This window comes from Patagioenas fasciata, chromosome 7, assembly GCF_037038585.1.
Source record: "Patagioenas fasciata isolate bPatFas1 chromosome 7, bPatFas1.hap1, whole genome shotgun sequence".
NCBI classification, from domain to species: Eukaryota; Metazoa; Chordata; class Aves; order Columbiformes; family Columbidae; genus Patagioenas; species Patagioenas fasciata.
Genome location: NC_092526.1, coordinates 12186179 through 12206911, shown reverse-complemented (window position 1 = coordinate 12206911; position 20733 = coordinate 12186179). Strand labels below are relative to the sequence as shown.

At 42.6% G+C, this 20733-nt stretch overlaps 1 protein-coding gene across 1 annotated transcript in view; it reads left to right on the top strand.

Annotated features, from left to right (window-relative positions):
- Positions 1–11718: 11718 nt before the first annotated feature.
- Positions 11719–20733, top strand: part of PDIA5 (protein disulfide isomerase family A member 5) — a 102414-nt gene continuing 93399 nt past the window's right edge. Inside the window, exon 1 of the mRNA XM_065840953.2 lies at positions 11719–11859. Coding sequence (XP_065697025.1) covers positions 11785–11859 — 75 coding nt within the window. The 5' untranslated portion in view covers positions 11719–11784. The remainder of the gene's footprint in view (positions 11860–20733) is intronic.

The following is a 20733-nucleotide window of genomic DNA, read 5'->3' as shown; positions in this document are numbered from 1 at the left end:
CACAAATAGTTCTGGGTCCAAAATTACAATGTCTAATAGGCTTTTTATAACTTAGATTAGCATAATGCTCCTAGCTCGTAAGCTCCCTGCATCACTGTTACATTAAATTTGATCGGATGAGTAAATCAAAAGTGTTCATTACAAGTCCTAAAAAGTTTGATAGGATTGAGGATTTTGAATGTGAGGATCTCAACCTATTTAATGTAATAGCAACAAGGCCAGTGATCTTGGCTAACTAAGCAAAACTCTTACTAAAAAAATGCTAAAGAGAGAAGATGTATTAGAAATAGATGGGAAAGAAAAAAGATCCAGAAGAAAGCAACAACAGGAACTTAGTCCTTGTTTGGGTTGTAGCCAAATCTGGCAACAGTAATTGAGTCATCTTGGTCTTCCTCTACAGCCTGGTGTGCTCTGACTTTGATGCTCCAGTAGAGCATGGATGGATTTCAGCACGCAGAAGGTGATATAGGAATTAGCCATTAAAAAATACCTCACTCCCTTTAGCATATTTCCTTTCATGACCATCTTGATTCCTCTTCAGTCTTTTTATTTAAAAGGCCTTTTGAAGAGTTGAATAGCTGATCCCTCTATTATTTTAACAGTAAACAGATGTGAGGTTAATCTAGCACATTCTTTCCTAGTTTTGTTTCCTTCTTCCTTACCACAAATGATTTTAGTAGTACAATTAGGCTTTTTTGTTTAGAGTAATTCAGGCCCTTCTGTTGCTTTTTATAAACAAATCTTTGTTACCTTGGGCAACTTAGCATATTGGCCATAAGGAATAGTTACAATCATCTTTTTCATCTATGTTTGTATAGCAGCTAACATAATAGATCCATGCTCCATGACGGTGTCTCTGCAGAGCTATCACAATGTAAATAATTAATAATAACAGTTGTTTAACACTTGAATGGGGCTCTGTTGTTTGTAAACAAAACACATTAATGTTCTCTGCATTGCTTATTAGAAAAAACATAAAACTACTCCAAAGGAAGGAAGCTGTTCTACTCATATACTTGGTGAAGTATATGAGGAAACTCAGAACTCAGCAACACATCAAAAGTGAAAGGTTAAATGGACTTTTAAATTATTTCAAATATATTACTAGTAATGTAGGCAAATAAATGTGATATTTATGTTAACAAAGTCATCTGCCAAAATGCAATTATAAATCAAATAGTCCTTGTGGTAGTATTGTCCCCATGATAAGAGAATAAAATAAACAGCTTTAAAAAGAATTAAATTTAAAAGGGCATTTTACTAATGTATATAAATAAAATTACAATAGCAAAACCATATCAGAAGTCAGCTGCGCTTCTTCCACACAACAAGGAACATGAGTCAACATTGCAGAAAAAATAATTTATTTTGCTGAGTTTCTTTATGTAATCTTCCTTGCATATATTGTAGTATTTAGGTATTAACACAGCATATATCCAACAGATTTTGATTAAAGTTGTGGTTTTGTAATTTCAGCAGATTGGAGAGTCATGATTTTCCTTTGCTTAAGTCATATTGTCCCTCTTGTGGTACAGATGGCTGAGTGTTTTGATTTATGTAACCCAAGTAAATCCATGTTCCTTATGAAGACAGTATGTCTATATGCCAATTAGAGAAAAGGTCCTTGCCCTCAAAGTCTTCCTGTATGAAGAATATTCAAACAAGTCCATTCCCACTTAAAAGTTCGGCACTTATGAATACACAACCAATTGGATATTATTGTGACAGGGAAAAGCACAAACCTGAGAGATTTGCGGTAAGACACAATCCATAGATCACACAGAGTTGAATATTTCCATTTCTGTCTTTTCTGACCATCTCAAGACTGAATAAAGAACAAATGCAAAATACACAGTACTATAACAACGTTGCAATACACTGGCACCAAGGGCTTCTAATCAGATCAGAACCCCATGGTGGCAGATGCTATCTAATGAAAAGGAGATTCCTCTTCCAAAGAGATGCCAACAGAATAGAAGAGCTTATAGCTTAGAGCTCTTGACTTGGGAAGTTTACTAGAAGAACAAAAGTGTCAGGTAATTCCTCATTTAGACAGATCCACTGAATCCAGGATTGTTCACATTCCCCTCACAGTAGGCTGTAAGCATAAGCAAGTTAAGAAAATATCTCAGCTTTTTTTCACTTCTGGATGCCCTGCACACCTGATCTATCAAATCCCCACCTACACAGAGGAGCTGCAGCCCAGCTGCAGTAACTCCTTGTTACTTGTGGCACTAATATATATGTAGCCTTCTTCCGCAGTGTGGCATGGGGCTCAGATAGACTGTGTGCAAATTGAGATAAATTCTTACACATGGGAACTCACAATGGAGCAGATCTCGTGCCTGTGGGAGGCAGAAGCTTTTGGCTCCTTGGCCTGTTACAGAGCATTTTGGGCATGCTTGGAACAGTGTGTCCAGCTGAAGACTTTACGCAGGGTCTGGGAATTTGGCAACAAGAAGTTTAAAAAGGGGAATCTGGTTATCTTTTATTTTTCCACTATAGTGGTAAGACTCCATTTTTAAATGATGCTTAGGACCTTGCACTTTCTATCTTTCCATAGTAACATCTCAGACATGTGCCATGTCACTGTGTCCCATGCTAGTTGCCCAGATGTACTGCTTTCATAAGCTCAGAGAGCTATAACACACTTCAAATCTGCAGTGTTTTTCACCATCACCCTGTATTTCTTAGGTCACATTTGCTGCATTGGCTTGCACTTTTAGTGCTACGATTTGCTGCTTGTCACTGACAAGCGCTTTGAGCAGGTGCTCAGTTTTTGTGCTGTATAAGTGACAGAAGGGGGAAAAAAAAAGTGCCCATTTCGGCTGTGTTCCTTCTGCAGCACACATGCGGAAATGAGCTTGGGGTGACCCCATCAGCCTCAGCTAAACCTCGTTCTATTCCTTTTTACAAGTTCAGCTGGACAAAGCCTTATTTGTGCCTCAGTGCTGTCCCTCTCTTATATTTCACACACTTCACTGTCTGCACAGATCTACTTTCAGTAGCTGTTTTATTACTATGCTATCCTTCCTCTTATTTTTATATATATATTGCTTTTTTCTGGGTTGCTGCCAAGACACAACTTGTTTAAAAAATAAACCAAACGCAGATCCTGGCTTATGTCAGCCTAATAACCTCAACTCCATGGTTTTGTCCCTAGGGTCTACAGCTCATGACATCAAGTCACTTCGTAAAATGAAATCGGGTTTGATGGCTCATGGATTTTGCTCCAAAACCCCTGAAATTAACTAACTGCCCACTAACTGCAATTGTCTTCAGCTCCATCCTTTGAGCTATCCTGGAGTCACTCGGTAAGATCTTATAGTTTCTGTGAAAACGCGTTAAGTCTTGTAGCAGATTTCACCAGCAGTTCTCAATGCATTTAACTGGCAAGAAAAAGTAACATTATCTCCATTTTATGGGTCTTTAACACATTTTTGCATAGGCTTGACAGAATGTTTTTGAATGCATTCTTGTCTTGTCACTGCTCGTTTCCTCCAAAACTGTTTTCTTAGATAAACAGACATCTGTTAATATTTGACGGTATTTTTTTTCCACAATCCCCTTCCTCTTTCAGTGCACAGGATAGAAGGTGCTCAGCACATGAGTAGCTCTTCATATTTGGATTTAACCTCCATGAACCATATATGCCCCTTGACTCTTTCTTGTATGTTACTCAGACTTTGCTTTGACGTGAGTTATATTCTTTATCACAGGGTCTTTTCTGTGTTGTTTATCATTAAAGAGCCTGGGTGCTTCACGCCTGTTGAGAAGTTTGTCTTTCCAATATATAGTAGGACAAAAGAGGATGCCCTTCCATTTCATAGACAGGGAATACAAGGTTGAGTTTCCTATTCTGAGTGTACAGGCTAACTGTCTAAGATCTCCTATTTCAGAGTAGTCAGCTGCACAGAGTGTTAAGCACTCGCTGCACTGCTCCTATTGAATTCAGTTTCTCGTATGAGCACTCAGCACTTCTGCAAATCTGATCAGATACCAAGTTGGAGACTCGCAGACAGAGCTACGAACATTTAGAGATAATGTGGGAAATTTTTCATTTAAGCAGTTTGCCCAATGTTATAGAGGTCACATTGCATTAATAGTAAGACCATCTTTTTCCTTCCAGTTATCTCCTGCCTTTAATTATACATCTTTCAACTACTGTAACAAACAGGTTAGGCAATTGGGAGGGGGCGGGGGGAAATGTAGTTAAAAACTCCATCTCACAAACCATGTTCAAGGAGGCTAGTACAGTTTTTCAAGCTTTCATAATGTAGCATTTCCTAACTTTTGGGTGAGTGACTTTGTTCCCTCTGAACAGAGTTTGTGTGCATGTGATTTCTTAGTTGTTGACAGGTTGTTTTAATAAAAGCAACCAAGACAAAAAAAAAAAAAAAAAGAAAGGGAGTGTGTCTACAGCTTCTTCTGACCCACTAGCTCCTCTCTTGTTACCTTAAGTTTCATCCACCGGTTTTGAAAATGAGTTTTCCTCGTTCAGCCCATCATTCAGCCTTAGACTCTGTCCTCAATGTCCTCATGCCATCACAGATGACTCATCCACCCATGAATTTTGCTCACCATCCCCAGCTGTATCTCTACACAGTCTCTCTTAGATTTGCCCATCACTCTGGTTCCTGGTTGTGTTCCTTGCTCAGCTTGATCTCCCACAGATTCACTCCAGTTCTTATCTGATCCTGCAGGTACTTGTCAAGCCTACATGCTCCAAAAAGGCCAAAAATAAAGCAAAGATGCTGCTGTCCAAAATCCAAATGGTTACCTGCACGTGCAGAGATCCTGGCTTTGGCTGCATCTGGCTGCAGTCTCAGGCTGGCTGTTCTGCTCAGTGTTTTCCCAAAGGCAGGGGGAAGTGATGGAGAGGTGCTGCCTGGAGCTCCTGATTGCGCTTCTGGATCCCAGGGAACTATGTAGTCTGGCTGTCCCAGGACAATACTGCAATTCCAGAGACTTAGGATGAATCCCAGGGGGAGAAAAATTTTTCAGCTTCAGCAAAAATCAGTCTGATAAGTTTTTTTGAGAAGCAAGGCATGAGGATACCCTTGATAATGAAGATATAGACAGGAATTCACCTGGCTGTCAGAGTTCTCTCCCAATGTTGTTATACAGCTGCAAGGATTTCATTATTGTGTTACAGTACCTAGAGCCATACAGAGGTATGCATCTTAAAAAATTGAATGTATTCTTAAAGGAAGGTGTAGGAGAGCAATCAAATCTTACTGTGATGGTCCATTCTCAACACAGAGCTTTCAAGAGGGTTTCACTGTGGAACCTGTTTGCAAATCTCAGTTTCACAAGCAGCAGCTGAGTTACCACCTGTCACCAGGAGAAAAGGAGAAAAATAATACCTTATGAAAATATTAACAGTTGCCAGACCCTTGTGACAGGACCTGAAAGATAATTTAGGTTTCCTAACTCCTGGTTTTGGCCCCCCTTCAATGATCGATTCATTCCTGCAGTGGAAGAGCCAAGACTGCATATTTCTCTGACACTGAGCTCCTTCCATTCCTACCGACTTATGCAGGAGATCAACTCCATACTCAAGTTGAGACCCAGCTGCACACCAGACTCCTCCTTCTCCAGGAAACCTACTCGCACACCGCAGCTGGGGGCCATGGTGTACTCTAAGAGGTGCTGGCCAGGCTGTCTGGAGGAGGTGGAACTCAGGGCACACCATAAAATGTATCAAAAGGGAAATGTCGTTGCAGCCTCAGTCACGGCGATGATGAGCTTGTGCTATGTGGACAACCAGCTTAAACACCAGGAGCACATCAGCTTCCTGCACAATCCTCTTCACAGTTTGTTCACTGTTGTTTTTTTCTCACTCTTCTCTGTTGATGTTTTAGTGGTGTTCACTACTGCTCTCCTCTGCTTCTCTTTCCTTGGCACTCTACCTTTTGCCCATTCTGATTTCTTCCTTTTATTTGCACTATTTTTTCTCTCTGCCTCCTCTGTTTCTCTGTTGTTTCTCAACTGGTTTTACTCCTTCCTTTACTGACTTTGCTCCCTGACAGCTGGGGGTTGAGCCAGAGTCAATCCATTATCTTCAAAGAGTTTAGGATCAAGGTCTTATTCCCACTTGCTTCCCTGCTTCTTTTACAATCTCTTTTCCCATGCAGTGTTCTCTGTAGTGTTTCCCCACTAAAAGATGGGTTACTGCAATATGTAAGGAAGGAATGACGTTTAGAGAGAGAAAATCCTAAGGACCTAGTAAATTCCTTACTGAATGACTAAATTGCTATTCTGGCTGCACAACTGCAGCAAGCCAAAGGATTTGATCATAAGGTTGGAGTTTAGCTTCATCACAGCACAGCTTTTTTCATATGGCTGTAAGTAGTGGTCCTTTCGAAGACAAGGTCTTTCAGGAAGAAAATCCCTCTCATTAAAGTTTGCTGCATTGCACATGGTATCTAGTGACTGCATAGTCATACGCTTAATTGTGGCTGCTGATCATGAGCTCAAACAGGCAGTACTTAATTGCACAAATTAATTCCAGGAAAACTGAAAAATGGAGAAAAAAACCCATATTGACTGGATATTTACTAATATTATATAAAATCATATAAATCCACACAAAGAATCTGTATAATATATGCCATGTATATGTATGCACATGTGTGTGTATACACATGTAAAAAAGTAGATATAAAATCATTTATATACATATGGAGACAGAATAGTACTGAATACATATATATCAGATGTATTGGATATATTCTCATAAGATAGATGTACAAAAAATTATTTAGTAGAACATTGATTGTCTGCAGCAAATACATGCTAATGGTTGAATGTTAATACATTTTTGGATATAATATGGAGACAGAGGCTCAGTCACTGTGGATGGATACAGTTCCATCGAACACTGAGGCCAGTAGTGTAAACACTCTTTTACGGGGAACGGTATTTGATTCTATATTTATAGTCCTATCTTTATATTCAGTCCTTCACATGGATGAATATTTGGCATACCCAGACCAGAGGCATAATAACTCTACTTGTATAAGCAGGCTACCGCTGAACAGCATGGTAGAACCAGTCTCAGTATGTAGACTTGCACATTAAAGTTGAAGATTTTGCCAGCAGAACAGAGACTTATATTGTTCTAAAATAACCAGCTGAGCCCCTGTCACCAGCTTATGTAGGCACCATGACAATCCAAGGGGTGTTAGCTGAACTCCACTAATGCCCTCATTTCTGATTTACGGGTGGAGATGTCAACCCTCTCTAGATCATATGGCATGTAAATCGTCATGCAGGAAACATGTGCTTGGGCTATGCATTGAACTCGGATTCAGATCTCAGCTCTTTTCACAAGCTCATTGTTCGACACTTTCCTGATGATGCAGTAAAGGTAAAACAGCCTGCAGATATTTTATAAAGCTTCCGCAAATTGCTGGAAAACTGTCTTGACCACAGTACTTTGGAAACATGCAGTAGTGCTGCAGTCAGTGCACAACAGCTAGACTCCCATGATTGTTTTAATCTTGTTTAAACTATTCTCTCAGCAGGTAACTGAGAGACATAAATTATCTACTACCTGCCAGCACAGTGCCTGTACTGTATAAGGTTTTTATGTTGCTCAGGAACACATTATATCCAGCTTTAGAGATTCAGTGAAAGAAATGACAGTGTTCTTAACAGTAGGGCCACTTAAATGTAAAAGGGTGTGCAGAACTCAGACTTAAAGAAAGCAATAAAAACTGTAATGGAAAATTTCTAGGAAGAAATATTTGGAAAATATCTATACTCAACTTTTAACTGACTCCTGCAGTACCTACTGTTTTTCTCCTCTCGTATATGAAGAGCATCTGTCTACCTGTGGTCCAAAAGTACTTTGAATCTAGAATGAAGGAAACAACAACAATAAAGTACAAAAGTAAAATTCCCATGAAAACACACAGCATGTGTGTATTTCTTCTTTGTGCTGTACAAGGTCTGTACAAAAACTCCACAGTCCTTCTAGACCTCAGAACTGTAAAGGGGTATGATGCAGAAAATGGAGTCACGGAGTTATATGGTTGTGCACAGAATCCTTGCAGAGCACTGAGGATAAAAGTGAACTGAACTCCATCCCAACTTGCCTCCATGTCCTTCCCATTCACTGCAGTGAATGACCCAGGTGAAAAGCACAGATGTGTCACAGCTGAATAATAGAGAGCAGTCCCTTGAGACTTGTGATGTATTTATGTCATTAACAAAATAGTGTTAAAAACAGTTCATGTGAAAGTATGAAACTGGAATGTTTGACCTAAGAAACAATGCTTTATGTAACAGCTGCACCTTCATATCCTTTATTTTGGTGTGCTAATGATCTTCTGTGGAACTTGTTAGCTGATGTGTATGGATGCGCATCTGCAGCCCTGCTACCAGGTGCTGAGGAGCAGCAGGAGTGCAAAGCTGCCTTCAGGCTCTCCCCTCTGACACACGTCAGCTGGAGAAAAGCAACATACAGCTGTGCCTCTTCTCAGAGACCGCTCCTTTGTAAAGTCCTACAGGGGCTGGTCCTGTCTCTTTTCCTTTTCATCATGTGCTGAAGAGCTGTAGGAAAGGTCATGAGGAGCTGAGGGCTACGATACCATCAATCTGTTGATGGCAACCAGCTCGTATGTCTCTTTTCAGCTGATGCAATCCATGCCATGACACAGATGTCACAAAACTTACAGGAGATAAGCCTGCAGATCAAAATCAGTTGGCTGAATCTAACTAAAGAAGGAAGAGTCGTTGCTGGAAGGATGAGAATTTGTGGTGAAAGAAGTGAGTGAATCCTCCTTTCATTTTGGGCAAATGCTATGCAGTTTGAGGTCCCAGTGTAGGCCACGTTGCCCCTGGATTCAGCATGGCTTGCGAAGTGCTTTTATATTTTTCTGTCTGCTCTGCTGTCATTTTTTTGTGGTAAAGGTGACTTATTTTACCTTTTGTAAGAGGCCTCCAGAGATTTGTTCAGGTTAAAAAGAGGACAAAGAATAAAGCTTGTCAAATAAAGCAGCAACATATAAGAAATGTCAAAAGTGTAATTCCTTACAGACATACTTACTGTCAGTCCAGTTTTGTATTTCGTTCTCGGTAAAAGAGGTGTTTGAATATAGATCAACAAGTAAGGATTAGCAGACCCAGTGCAGACTTTGGAAATGAACATGTTCTGAAACTGTCTGGTTTTATAGCCTTGGGCAAATCATATAATCTCTCTGCTACTGTTTTCTGATCTATAATCCAAGGGCAGTAATTCTTTCTTGCTTCTCACTGGTGAATTAATCAATGCTTTCAGTGTTTTGCAGTGCCATATACAAATATTACAATTACAGAGAAGCAAGCAGCAAATTATATTAATGCCAAAGTGATACAGGGTAAAACTTGGGATGCTGGAAAGCAGTGCACTCAGATACAACTGTAATGAGTTCATTAGTAATGCATGACTGAATTAAGTAGTTGCCACTGTGTAAAGCCTTGTCTAGAGCTGATACTTGATATATTATTTTGACCCAAGACAGATGCTCAATGATCTTGTCTCTTAAGTTTTGGAATGCCTGTCATGTCAATACAAATTATCGAGTCAAACTGAAAGAAAAAAGCTGTAGTTGCCACACAAGCATCCTTTTTATATTCTTCTGTATATAAGAATTGCAGCTTCCCAAACTGGATTTTTTATATAACCTTTCAGAAGCACAGTTTGAAATACCTTGTCGTCTATTTTTCTTTCTTCCTTTTTTATTTCCTTCCTGGGAATGTTTCCTCTTGCCATCGTGATAAGAATGTACTCCTGTGACAAAACAACCATGTTCCAGGATCTTATCCTTTCCTTCCACAATGGCAGCACATCCTGTATGGTGATGACACAGCACAGAAATTCCAGCACATTGAGGTTACTTTTGCATTGACTGATACTGGCGGCTGTGATGCTTCACATCACAAGATATAACAGTTTTCTACACAAAAGAGTCATGGGAGGATTCAAACAGTCTTTGAGTACCTGGGTACTGAGATTAGAGGTCTGGATGAGTCAGGGTAGTTGTGTGCAGAAGCCTTTCAGCTCTGGGCTGGGGATCTGGAGGTGAACACCATCTGGAAGAGGTTACCTGTTCCTGGAGGTTTGATAGCTTATTTGAAATGAGCTTCAATTTGGGATCTGGAGTTTTTTGCTAACAGGCTGATTGTTACAGATTGGGAGGCTGGTGCCAGTGGTGGTGGTGACTGGTACAGTGCACCCCTCCATCTGTCCCAGAACTTGGGCTGCAAGTGAGAAGTGGCAGTGCAGATAGCATATACTTTAGGGGTACAGATATTTGATTCAAAGGATACTTTTTTGCGTCCTCCCACTGTAGAGCGAAAAGATTCCTACCTTTTACTTCCCAAAGTCTCTCTCCAGCCGTATGTCCTTCCTCATCCCAAACTCCTTCTGACAGCTCCTGGGCTGGGCCTCATGTGTACTTTCACTGGCATTTTAGAGTGAGCTAAGTATTGCTAACCCCATTTTAAGGCAGGCTAACTGAGGCTGCCTACGAATGGGAAGTGAGGCATAGCACTGTGAAATGATTTGCTAAAGGTTATCCAGCTGTGACTGAGAAAAGTGTGCTCTGGCTCTGCCGAAAAAGATGCCACAAAAGTGGAAATGTTAATAGTAATAACTTTCTCTACGTGTGTTTCGGCTTCGCAAAATTACATCTCTACCGGGGGACTTGTTAATGTCAACGGCATTCAGTTTTCATGATCACCACTTGAAGTGATCAGTCAGCTGTACAGATCTACAAATTGCTCCCTTGCAGCCAGCCTCTTAGTCTAATGCTCAGGCGACAGTCAGCTGTAAGGATCAGGCTCGAAAAGATGCCTTTGATTTTCCTTTGATGTTTCTGAGCCAAGCAAGAATTTCACACGGCCACTGGGCGGTAGGTGAAGATCCCTTCTGTTTGTGGGAAACCAATTATAACACGGCTGACCCGCTTTGACATTAAAATTACCGGCAGGACATCTGGGATGTCCTTGTGAGGCAGAGCTGGCTCACTGAATGTGCCCAACTAGGGGCACAGGCTGATTTGTTCATCTGGATGCAGCAATCATTCAAATATTGTGATTATAATGGAAGTTGCACAAATTGATCCTGGTCAGACTCAGTGTATTTATTTGCTTGCACTTTGGCATCGTTACCCATGTGCGACGATAAAGCAGGGTTCTCCTTTAGCATTTAATGATAACAAGTGGGAACAACTTACAAGGAGAATGGGTGCTAGTTTCTAAGCCTGTTTTCCAGTTAACTTTTCCGTTTCCTTGGTTTTTTGTTCACTTATTCACCTCTTACCCCAGATGTAAGACTCACAGAAGCTTTTAAAGACCCTCACAAAAAAGCATCAAGAACGACGTTATTTGCCAGAAGGTTTTCCAGAGTAAAGTACACACTGGGAGAGAGGTGGAGGCACAAAATGTAATCCTAGAGGGGAGTCCAGTGGGACGTTCGAGATGAAGAGATGGAACTTCTTTTCTTCTGAATCTGTTGAAAGACATTGTTCGGAGATTACGTTTTAAGTGGTGACTGCTGGCAGTACTTTGGGGTGTTTGTTTTGTTTTTCTTTTGCCGTGCGCCGGGTCCCTGCGGGAGCCGCTCACGCCGGCGGGGGGGATGAGCAGCCCCCGGAGCGGAGCGGCGGGCCGGACTACAAGCCCCGTCATGCCGCCGCGCGGGCGGGCGGTAGCGGCGGCCGCGCCTGCGCCGCCAGACGTGGCAGGAGCCCGCAGCGGCGGCGGCGGGTCCGGAGCGGGTCCGGCTCGGCGGCGATGGCTGTGCCGGGGCAGGGCGCGGGGGCTGCGCGGCGCCGCGGGCGGCTCCTGCTGCTGCTGCTTGGCCTGGCGGTGAGTGGCGGCGGGCGCGCCCCGAGGCGGCGGCGGGCGGTGCGCGGGGTGTCCCCCTTTCCCGGGGCCGGGACGGGACGAGGGCGCTGGGCGCGGCCGGAGGAGTTGGGGGAAAGTTGGGAGCGGGACGGGCCCCTCGGGCTGGGCGCGGCGGCTGCCCCCGCCGGCCGCACCCGCCGCCGCTCCGGGCGCGCTCGGCACGGCACAGCACAGCCCGGCATGGCTGGGCTCCGGCAGCTCTGTTCCCCGGTGTTCCCCTGCCCTCAGGCGTGTGCTGCTTTCACTCCCTCCCTTTCTCAAAAAAAACCCCCAACACCTAGAGAAAACCCACCCCGGCGTGCGGCGGCGTCTCCCCGCGGCTGCGGGCTGGAGCCCCGGCCGGCACTGGCCCCTGGGGACTCGGACCGGCGGGCGCTTCGTTCCCAAGTTTCACGTGCAAATCAGTGCCGCGGCGGCAGAGGTTTCCTCGGCGCTGGCTCTGCCGCAGCAAAGCTGCCGCGCTCGGCTTTGTGCACCTGTGCGCGGGTGGCCGTGGGCAGCCCCGCCGCCCCTGCCTGTGCCTCCCGCCAATGTGGCGCTCTCCATCTTAGTGCGTTCCGGACGATCTGGGTGTGTTTCATTGAAATTAACACCAAGTGGAACACCCCTTATCTCAGGGAGACTCTGAGACCTACAGAAATATTTTGAAGTCCGATTTTCTGTTTCCTTATCCGTAGAATTTAGCATAAATAGCTCAAAGATTGGGGAAGGCATGCTTTAAAGCAATGCTCCTTTATGTACTTTATTGGCATGAGCTACAGTTCTTCCTTCTGCCTGGACAAATAGAGTTAATAATTAATGAAAAATTATGTTAGTTTTTTTATGCACGCGTGATCTGAAATGTATTTGGAAATGCATGACCTAGGAGTGCTTATCTAATTCATACAAATCAGTGTGGAATTGCTAATTTCCTTGTGCTTATTCTGTATTAATATTAGAATTGCCATTTTGGGATGGAAAGCGTCAGCCCTGCCTGATGTAGGCTTTGGCCCCTGGCAGGGGCCCAGCTATCAGCTCGTCCAGGAGGAGGGAAGAGAAACGCTGTGCATCCTGCACAATTTTTATTTTGTTCTAAGCTTCATCTAGAAGCACAGACCTCTGGTATCTGCTATTTATTTATTGATTTCAAGTGAAACTGAAGTGAGGCTGAACACTTCCTAAAATGTTGGAGAGGCCTTAGTCTGTTTTTTTTTTTTTTTTTTTGCCTGTGCCTCATCTTTAATATACACAGTACTTTGCTCAATGATACTTGTGGCAGCGTATTCCTCAGATTAAGTGTGTATTGTGGATTGAGTGGAGTTACAAGTGGACTGAATTTTTCCTTCATTTAAAATGACTAGACATGTGGAGTTATTTGTGGTATTTCCTTCTATGTCCACTGCAACTGTGAGACCTTTTCTTACTGTAACATTCATTTTATGTTAATATAGGTATTTTTCTGTGATTTCTTTCAGTATGTTAAAAGGTGGATCTTTTTTTCCAGCTTTCTTGGTGCAAAACTGTTCCTAACTATTCTAGTTGCCCTTTTTTGGACCTTTTGTATTGCAGAGTTGGTGTCTTTGAGATGAGCAGAGTGAGCCTGCCGTTGTCAGTGAAATTATACAAAGCCATTATAATTTATCCACATTATTCTCTCTTCCCCTTCTTAATTTGCCCCAGCATTTTATTTGCTCTGTGATGCTGCATGCTGAGCAGATGTCTTCATTGAGCTGTTGATTCAGCTAATTCTTTCCCCTTTGCTGTGTACAAGTAGTTTAAATTATTTCTTCCAATTTGCATTATCTTGCACTTGAAGGTGTGATTTTTCATCTTGAAATATGTAACTCGCTGTACGCCAGGATTAAAAAACTAGCCTACAGCTGTGACATTGGAAAACCTGCTTTTAAATTTTTCTTGAGTCAATGTTTGCAAAGTCAGGGAGGCTGTTAAATCAGGACGTTCTCAGTGTGCAAATTTAAAGCATAGGTAATGCCAGCTGATTGGTAGGACAGAGGTTAACGAGGACATTGTCTTTCCTTGCAGCCTGTTGTTTTTTATGTACCCATACATTATTATTATTATTATTTTTTTTTTTTTTTTTTTTTTAATTTTCCTGGAAGTGCTGAGAGCTTGCAGTGCACCTGGGACAGCAGCTAGAGTCATGCATGCATAGTGCTCCTGAAAATAGGGCTCACTTTTAAAGTAGGACCCAAATTTGGAGGTGGCTTCCGAGAATTGAAATCCTTATCTCTGTTAGGCTTCCTGCATTTGTAAAAAGAAAGCTACAGATCTGGATGAAGAAAACACCTCAGTATCTTCTAATGGAAGACGTTGAGTTATCTTTTGTATCACTCAATGTGAGACACAGGTGAGGAAGATGCTGGAGTGATCTCTGCCTGCTGTAAAGTTTTATTTCTTGAATGAGTTGGAGAGTCATAGGGAAGTTTTGGTTTATCTTCAGAGATACTTCCCTATTTGGTGTGTCAAGTGGTTGACTATATCTCATGCTTAAAGGACTGAATTTACTGTTAAAGACATTGAGGAGTTTCTCACCAAGGTGGATTTGTATTTCCTCTGATATACCAAGTACTGTCCTGTCCCTCACAGAGGCCAGCTGCTGCTTCGAACAGGATTGCACATCTGGGATTTGTTTGCTTTGCAAACACTGGTGAATGTTACCTCAGGCCAAGGTGGCAAAGGTCAGTTCGTCTTCTGAGTGCTGACTTAATGACAGAGAAACTGAGTCAAGAGAGTCTGGCTGACTTGCAGCCATTGGGAAGCAGGCTTCTTGACCATTCAAACCTGGTGCCTCAAAGACAGACTTGAAGGAACATTTCAGGCTTCCAGCTCCTCAAGTCCTGGTAACATCATGGGAATGCAACAGTGAGCACTAACACAGACTTGTGAATCCAGGCCTGTGGGGACGACCTGGATGTGGCTCGCTCTCTGTGTTGCAGGTGGCCCTGCAGTGTGGCAGTGGTGACTTTGCCTCTGGTGAGTTTTTAGGCAGGGCGTGAGCACTGCTTCTCTGCAGGGCTTGGATGCTCTTTCCTGTGGTGGCATTTGGGCTTGGATTTGGGAATGCCTCTTCCCATCCAGTTACTGTTTGTACTACAGGGGCTGCTTTGGGAAGGGTTTGCTGCAGAGGCAAATCCCTTCCTTGCTGTCCCTCTGCCCCACTCATGCTTCATCTGTTCCCTCTTCAAAATACGGATTTGTGGAACTTGCGATGTGGGCCATGCTCTGCCACCTCAGGTGCCCTTCCCAAATCAAACCTTGGGTTTCAGGCCTGGTGTTGTTACTCAGCTCTGTAGCTTATGGAGTGATGTTTTGAATATATTTGCTTTGGTGCCAAAATGCCTATTGACTTCAGAGGGCCTGGGATATTGCCACAAGTTTGGTGTGGTCACCACAAGTGGTGTTTCTACACAGGGGTGTGTTCACGACGTTATGAGCAACTGGTGATTGAAGTGGTGCTTGTTCTGTTACTGACCATTTCTTCTGCTTTTTGGTGATGCAGTTTCCTTTTTTTCAGTAAAGTGGAGGTAATGAGACTCGTCTTTAAGAGTTGTGTTTTGAGATATGTGGATAGGAGAACTCAATGCTATTTGGAACCAGAATCACAAGCTAGCATTGCCTTGGATTTCTTGAAGTGGAATGGATCGCTTTGGAAGTAAGTTATGGTTTACCTTGGTCCCACCACCGTTTCAAGCTCTTGAATGACAAAAATTGTGATAGCAAAGTTAAGTTTTGGCACTTTGCTAGCTCAGAATAGCTGGTAGCATTCATGGAGGGCGCTGTGATTTGTGTGCTTGCAGAACACAGACAGCAAAGGTCATCCCATTTGTGGCTGCTTTGATGATGTCCTGTCTGTCGTCTTTGGATTTATAGTCATATAACATATTTGCTAAGTGATTGCAAATTGGCTCTTTCGCTAACCCTCCTCACTTTTCAGAGGATGGCACACAGTGAGCATGTGGATCTAGGGTCAGGTGCGTGCTGGCTTGTTCTGATGCTGCCTCCCTTTTGTGTCTTGCAGATTGCTGCTTTTCTGTGTGACTCTTACTCTAGCTATGTAAATTAAGCTTCCTCTCCTATCGCCTGGAAGAAAAATGTGAGGATTAATTAGTTAATATTTGTGCAATGCTTTGAAGATAGCAAGTGCCATATAAAGTGCTAAGGATTTTCAGGTGTTATTTTTCACCCTCTCTTCTTTGTAAGTCCCATTAATAGTGTTTTTTGTCTTCTTTTTATAGCATCTCCTGTGATACTTCTTTAAACTTCTTCAAAACCTGATTTTTAGTGGGGGATTATGTTGCATATGCTTTGCTTATGATCTTAGCTTCTGAAATCATCCAAATGTGCTTGTTCAGAAGTGATATCAGAAATATTATTTCATCAACAGCTTGTTTAATATATATTGCACCAATGCCTGCCTTGGAGAGAGAGTGAGCTTCACATTCATAATAATGAGAAAGTTCTTTGTCAGCATTAGTAATTGACCCTATTATAGTCAGTTGTTAATTAGTAAATAGTTGCACAGGTTTTCCTTCACTAAGCATTTGAAAACCAGTGATAAACCATACAATTAGTTGGCTACACACAGTCTGTAAGAACAGCCCTTAGTATCGACTATTATGCCTGTAGCTTATGTTCCTTAAAGCCCACTGTTTAAGAACAATATGAACAGTAGAGTCTAGTCAAATCTTGACGTCTCCATGGTATTTTTTGTTATCTTCTATATTTGGAAAGTGAACATAGCAAGTACTCCATTAAGTGGAACGCCTTATTTGTAACATTCTTCACCCTAAGTTAAAGAATATCAAGACACTCTGTGTCAGGATTTTAATTTGCCTTCTTTCGTGAACAAAAGAAGACATGACACTTGCCTCTTGTAGATATAACCCACCACAATAAAATATCAGCAGTGCTTTGTTGTTTTTGTTCCTTGAATGGCTAGAGGTGAGACTTAATTGATCTGGATTATATGCAGAGTAAGAATGTATTCTTCCATGGAGCTCATGGGAAATGAACAAAACCCAAGAAGTGTTTAATGGGAGTGTCTGCAAATGTGGGGCAAACCTGTGTTTTTCTAATGCTGTCGGTGTTCCGGTGCAGAAGTTGTTGGTCTTCTGGTGTATCTGCCGGAGCTCTCCTCACCTGGCTGTCCCACACTGCTGCAGGCCCTGGAGTCTCTGCTCCCCACTGAGCCCAGAGGTGGCTTTTCGGATCAGCCTCAGATGATGTGCTGCACCTCGGTTGCAGTTTGTGAACCCCTGAAGATGTGGTTGGGAGAAGATAATGTTGTGGTCCCAGCAGGGTTGCCTGGGCTACGTCAGTTGTGACCCCTGAAGCCTGAGACCCAAGTGCTACCCTTTCTCTTCTCTCATTCACATCATAAATTCTTAGCAGGCTTCCTAGAGGTACCTTTGGATAAGAGAGATAACCCGTTTCCCCTCATCTGCTTTGATTAAAATGTTTCTACAGCTATTTTGGATATTAATCATGAATGAAAACAGGGGACTGTCCTACTTATCACTATCCATCTTGGAAGGCATTTGTCACAAATGGCTCAGTGATCAAAGCAGCACAACCCTGAATGTAAATAGCAGCAGAGGGAGGGCTTGTGAGTGAAAAGCAAGCAATTATTGCACAAGGTCAAGAGTTGTTTGTATGATGAGCAAGGAAGATAAAACATCTGCAGTCAAACTGTGATTGTTGTAAACAAGGGGGCTTTGGATTTGAACATCTTGTATTTTTAAGGGAGAACAAATTGGGGGGAAGGGAGCAACAGATCTTTTTCTCTCTTGTGCTTGTCTGGAGATGACTTAGACCTGGTATTTTCAGTATGTGCACACCCTCTGCACCCCAGGACCTGACCATGCCATCGGCTGGCCCGCGGTTTATAAACCTCCATCACTGCAATACAGAGATGTTCCTTCAAATCGATGTTCTGAAGTTAAGTGTGCGTTCCACCCCAGGCTTCATTTTGGGAACTGAATAGGAAAGGGAAGGTGAGATTCAGTCTTGTTCTTGGGATTTCTTGCTCATGTCATCCCATTCCTCCCCCATTTTAGTGTAGCAGGGGAGATACGTTTTTAGAATATGAACTGGTCCCCTACTAAAGAAATTAATTATTATATTAAATTCAGTCATCTCCATTACTGCTTGGAATTCTGAGGCAGGTTTGCTCTTCAGCTATGTTGCCATAAAATGCCTTGTCAGACACAATCTGTTTCATATGTGCAGGGTTGCTCACTGATCATATTTACAGTGGGTTGCATGCTGTTGTCCCAAAACGAGAATGACATCAGTGGGTGGTTAAGCTAAGACAGAAATCAAAGTCAATGACTTGCTGAAAAATGGGCTTTTGAAATTGTGGTCGAGTGTGAAGCTGCGTCCCTGCCAAGCAGCAGTTGTGCTGGAATCAGCGTTGTTCGTGTGAGCCCCAGCTATTCTTGATGAATAGTGTGCAAATTGTCTACCTAATTATACATGTGTTAGTGTGGACATAAAAACTGTACGTTGACATATGGATTCAGGCACCTAAGCACTCTTTCAGCCCTGTATCCGTTTATATTATATTTATGCATAATTTGTGTCCAGGGAAATGTATTTTTTCAGGCTCTCGAGCTGGAAATAGACGCAATAGGAAATAGTTTTTCTGTCCAGTGTACAATGTGACTCCTCTGATAGTGCCTCCTTATTTAATTTTGTTTTGTATTTTCTTGTTTTTAAAACCATGTGTTTTCGTTGCACTTGATTTAATATAAGTAAAAAGAAAATATTCTCCAGACGTGCTGCTTATCCTTAGCATGAGACTGTGCTGTCACAAAGCTTTTGTAGGGAGGAACTCATAAATTGAACTGGGTTCTGTGGAAACAGCAGTTAAGCATTTATCACGTTTAATTTGAATAATAAAATGTAAAATATGAAAATATGTTCTTATGGCTGCTTGAAAGCTATTCCCTTTTTTCATGCTGAAATGAGATTCAGAAAAGAGTAAAAACTTGAGAAATAATCTCAGCTTTTTCAGATCCTTGATGATTTTGAGAAAACAAGGCCTGAGGGATGACCAGATTTTTTTTAATAGTGTCAGTCCTGGAAGTAAAATTAGCAAATAGTTATTTGCATGTAACTCTCATTGCCTCTGGGTTTGTAAAAGCTCAAATGTTTCTTGGGTATCTGTTCCAAGGAAGAGGGGTTGTGGGGTGTTTTGCTGCTCTTTAACACTTGCATATGTTTGGCAGCTCTGCAAGGAATTGCTGAGGAGTAGGGGGGTTGGGGAAATTAAACCTTTATGGCTGATCAGACTTCTCCCACCTCACTTGCAAGATTATATATTTGAATACATACTTTGATTTGAAGAGCAGAGGCAGAGCTCGAGCACACGTGTTTTTGTACCTTGTGCTCAAATAGCAGTGTCTCTCAGCAGTTTTGGGCTGACTGACATGAGGGTTTGGGTTCACTTATGTTGTACTTGAGAATCCTTCTTGCATCTTAGATCAGACAGTACAGCCACGTGACTGATGTGCGACCTACGCCATCAAAATTCTGTGAAAATAAATTCAGATTGAGATCTTGAGCTGGGGAAAATGTGCAGACTGGAAGCGCTACCGGATTTGCATTTCATAGTCTGCCGCGTGTAGTCTGCCTTTTTCTGAAGGTCTCCACCAAAGTTTCCTGCATCCAAGGACATCAGGTGACTGCTGCACTGGTTCCAGCCCAGCGAGCCAGCCGTGGGTGAGGACTCGTTATGCTACGCATTGTGCAAACACAGCATGAAGTAAAATAGACCTTCCCTCATTTTTATTGCGGTTTCTTGTCACCATAACTGTCACAGGGCAGGGGTGGCACAGGTGTTGCATCTGTTGGTCCTAGTATGCCTTCTGCTTTAGCAGGTACCAAGGTAGGCAGCTTCTTGAGAAAAAATGTTTGGAGTGTTTCTTAACTTTTCAGTGGTGGTTGTGAATAGATTTTAAAGCTTTCGGATCCTTAAGTGATAAGAGAGTTTAGCTTGTTTCTTATTTATAGAGTTCCATATGTGTGAATGTAGCACTTCCTGACGCATATGAAAAGAGGCTTCCTGCCCAGGAGGGACTGTCACCTTTCTTGACCTCTTCTTTATTTAATGTGAGCTCATCTCCTGTTGTGTCCCGGATTTCAACGAGAAGCAGTGTGCTTAATCGGGCAGCACCTGGCTGATGAACTCCCCTGCAAAGACTTTTGCAAAATGTCTGGAATAAATTTACCTGAGTCATATCTCACAATTAAAGTCCTATAGCACAGTACATGCAAATAAGCCTTGTCTTTGCTGCCGCTTTGCCTGTGGGCTGTGCAGGAATACGAGCCTGGTTTTCTGTGAAGAAGAAGAGTGTGTATCTGCCTCCGTAGGATTCTCTTTTTCCATCCTCTTAATTTTGTGCTGTTGCCAGCACTACTGGCTGTAGCCCTGCTGAGGCTGTAGCTGTTGGTACGGTCATCCCAGCGTTGGCTCTGGAGCAGGCTGGGACTGACATCAGGTGAAAACCTCTGCTCGGCATCACTTGTCGTCAGTGGAGCTGGTAGCGAAGGTTCTTTAAGAGGTTTACCAATAAACCGGCCTCTCATTTATTCCTGGGTAGGGTCTTCATTGATTTCAGTGGGAGGAAGCTGGAGAGTGCGGAACCACTTAATTCTTATCAGTTTGCAAATGCCATGTAGTGAAAATACATATTGGAAGGTGGTGAACTTCTCAGCTCAGCCGATAACCTCCCAGTATTGCTGTGACTGCCTCGGATGTGCAGTCAGGGTATCTCTGTCCAACTTGGTGCCTGCAACTTGGACTTCAGGGGTTTTATAACCAGGAAAGGCTGC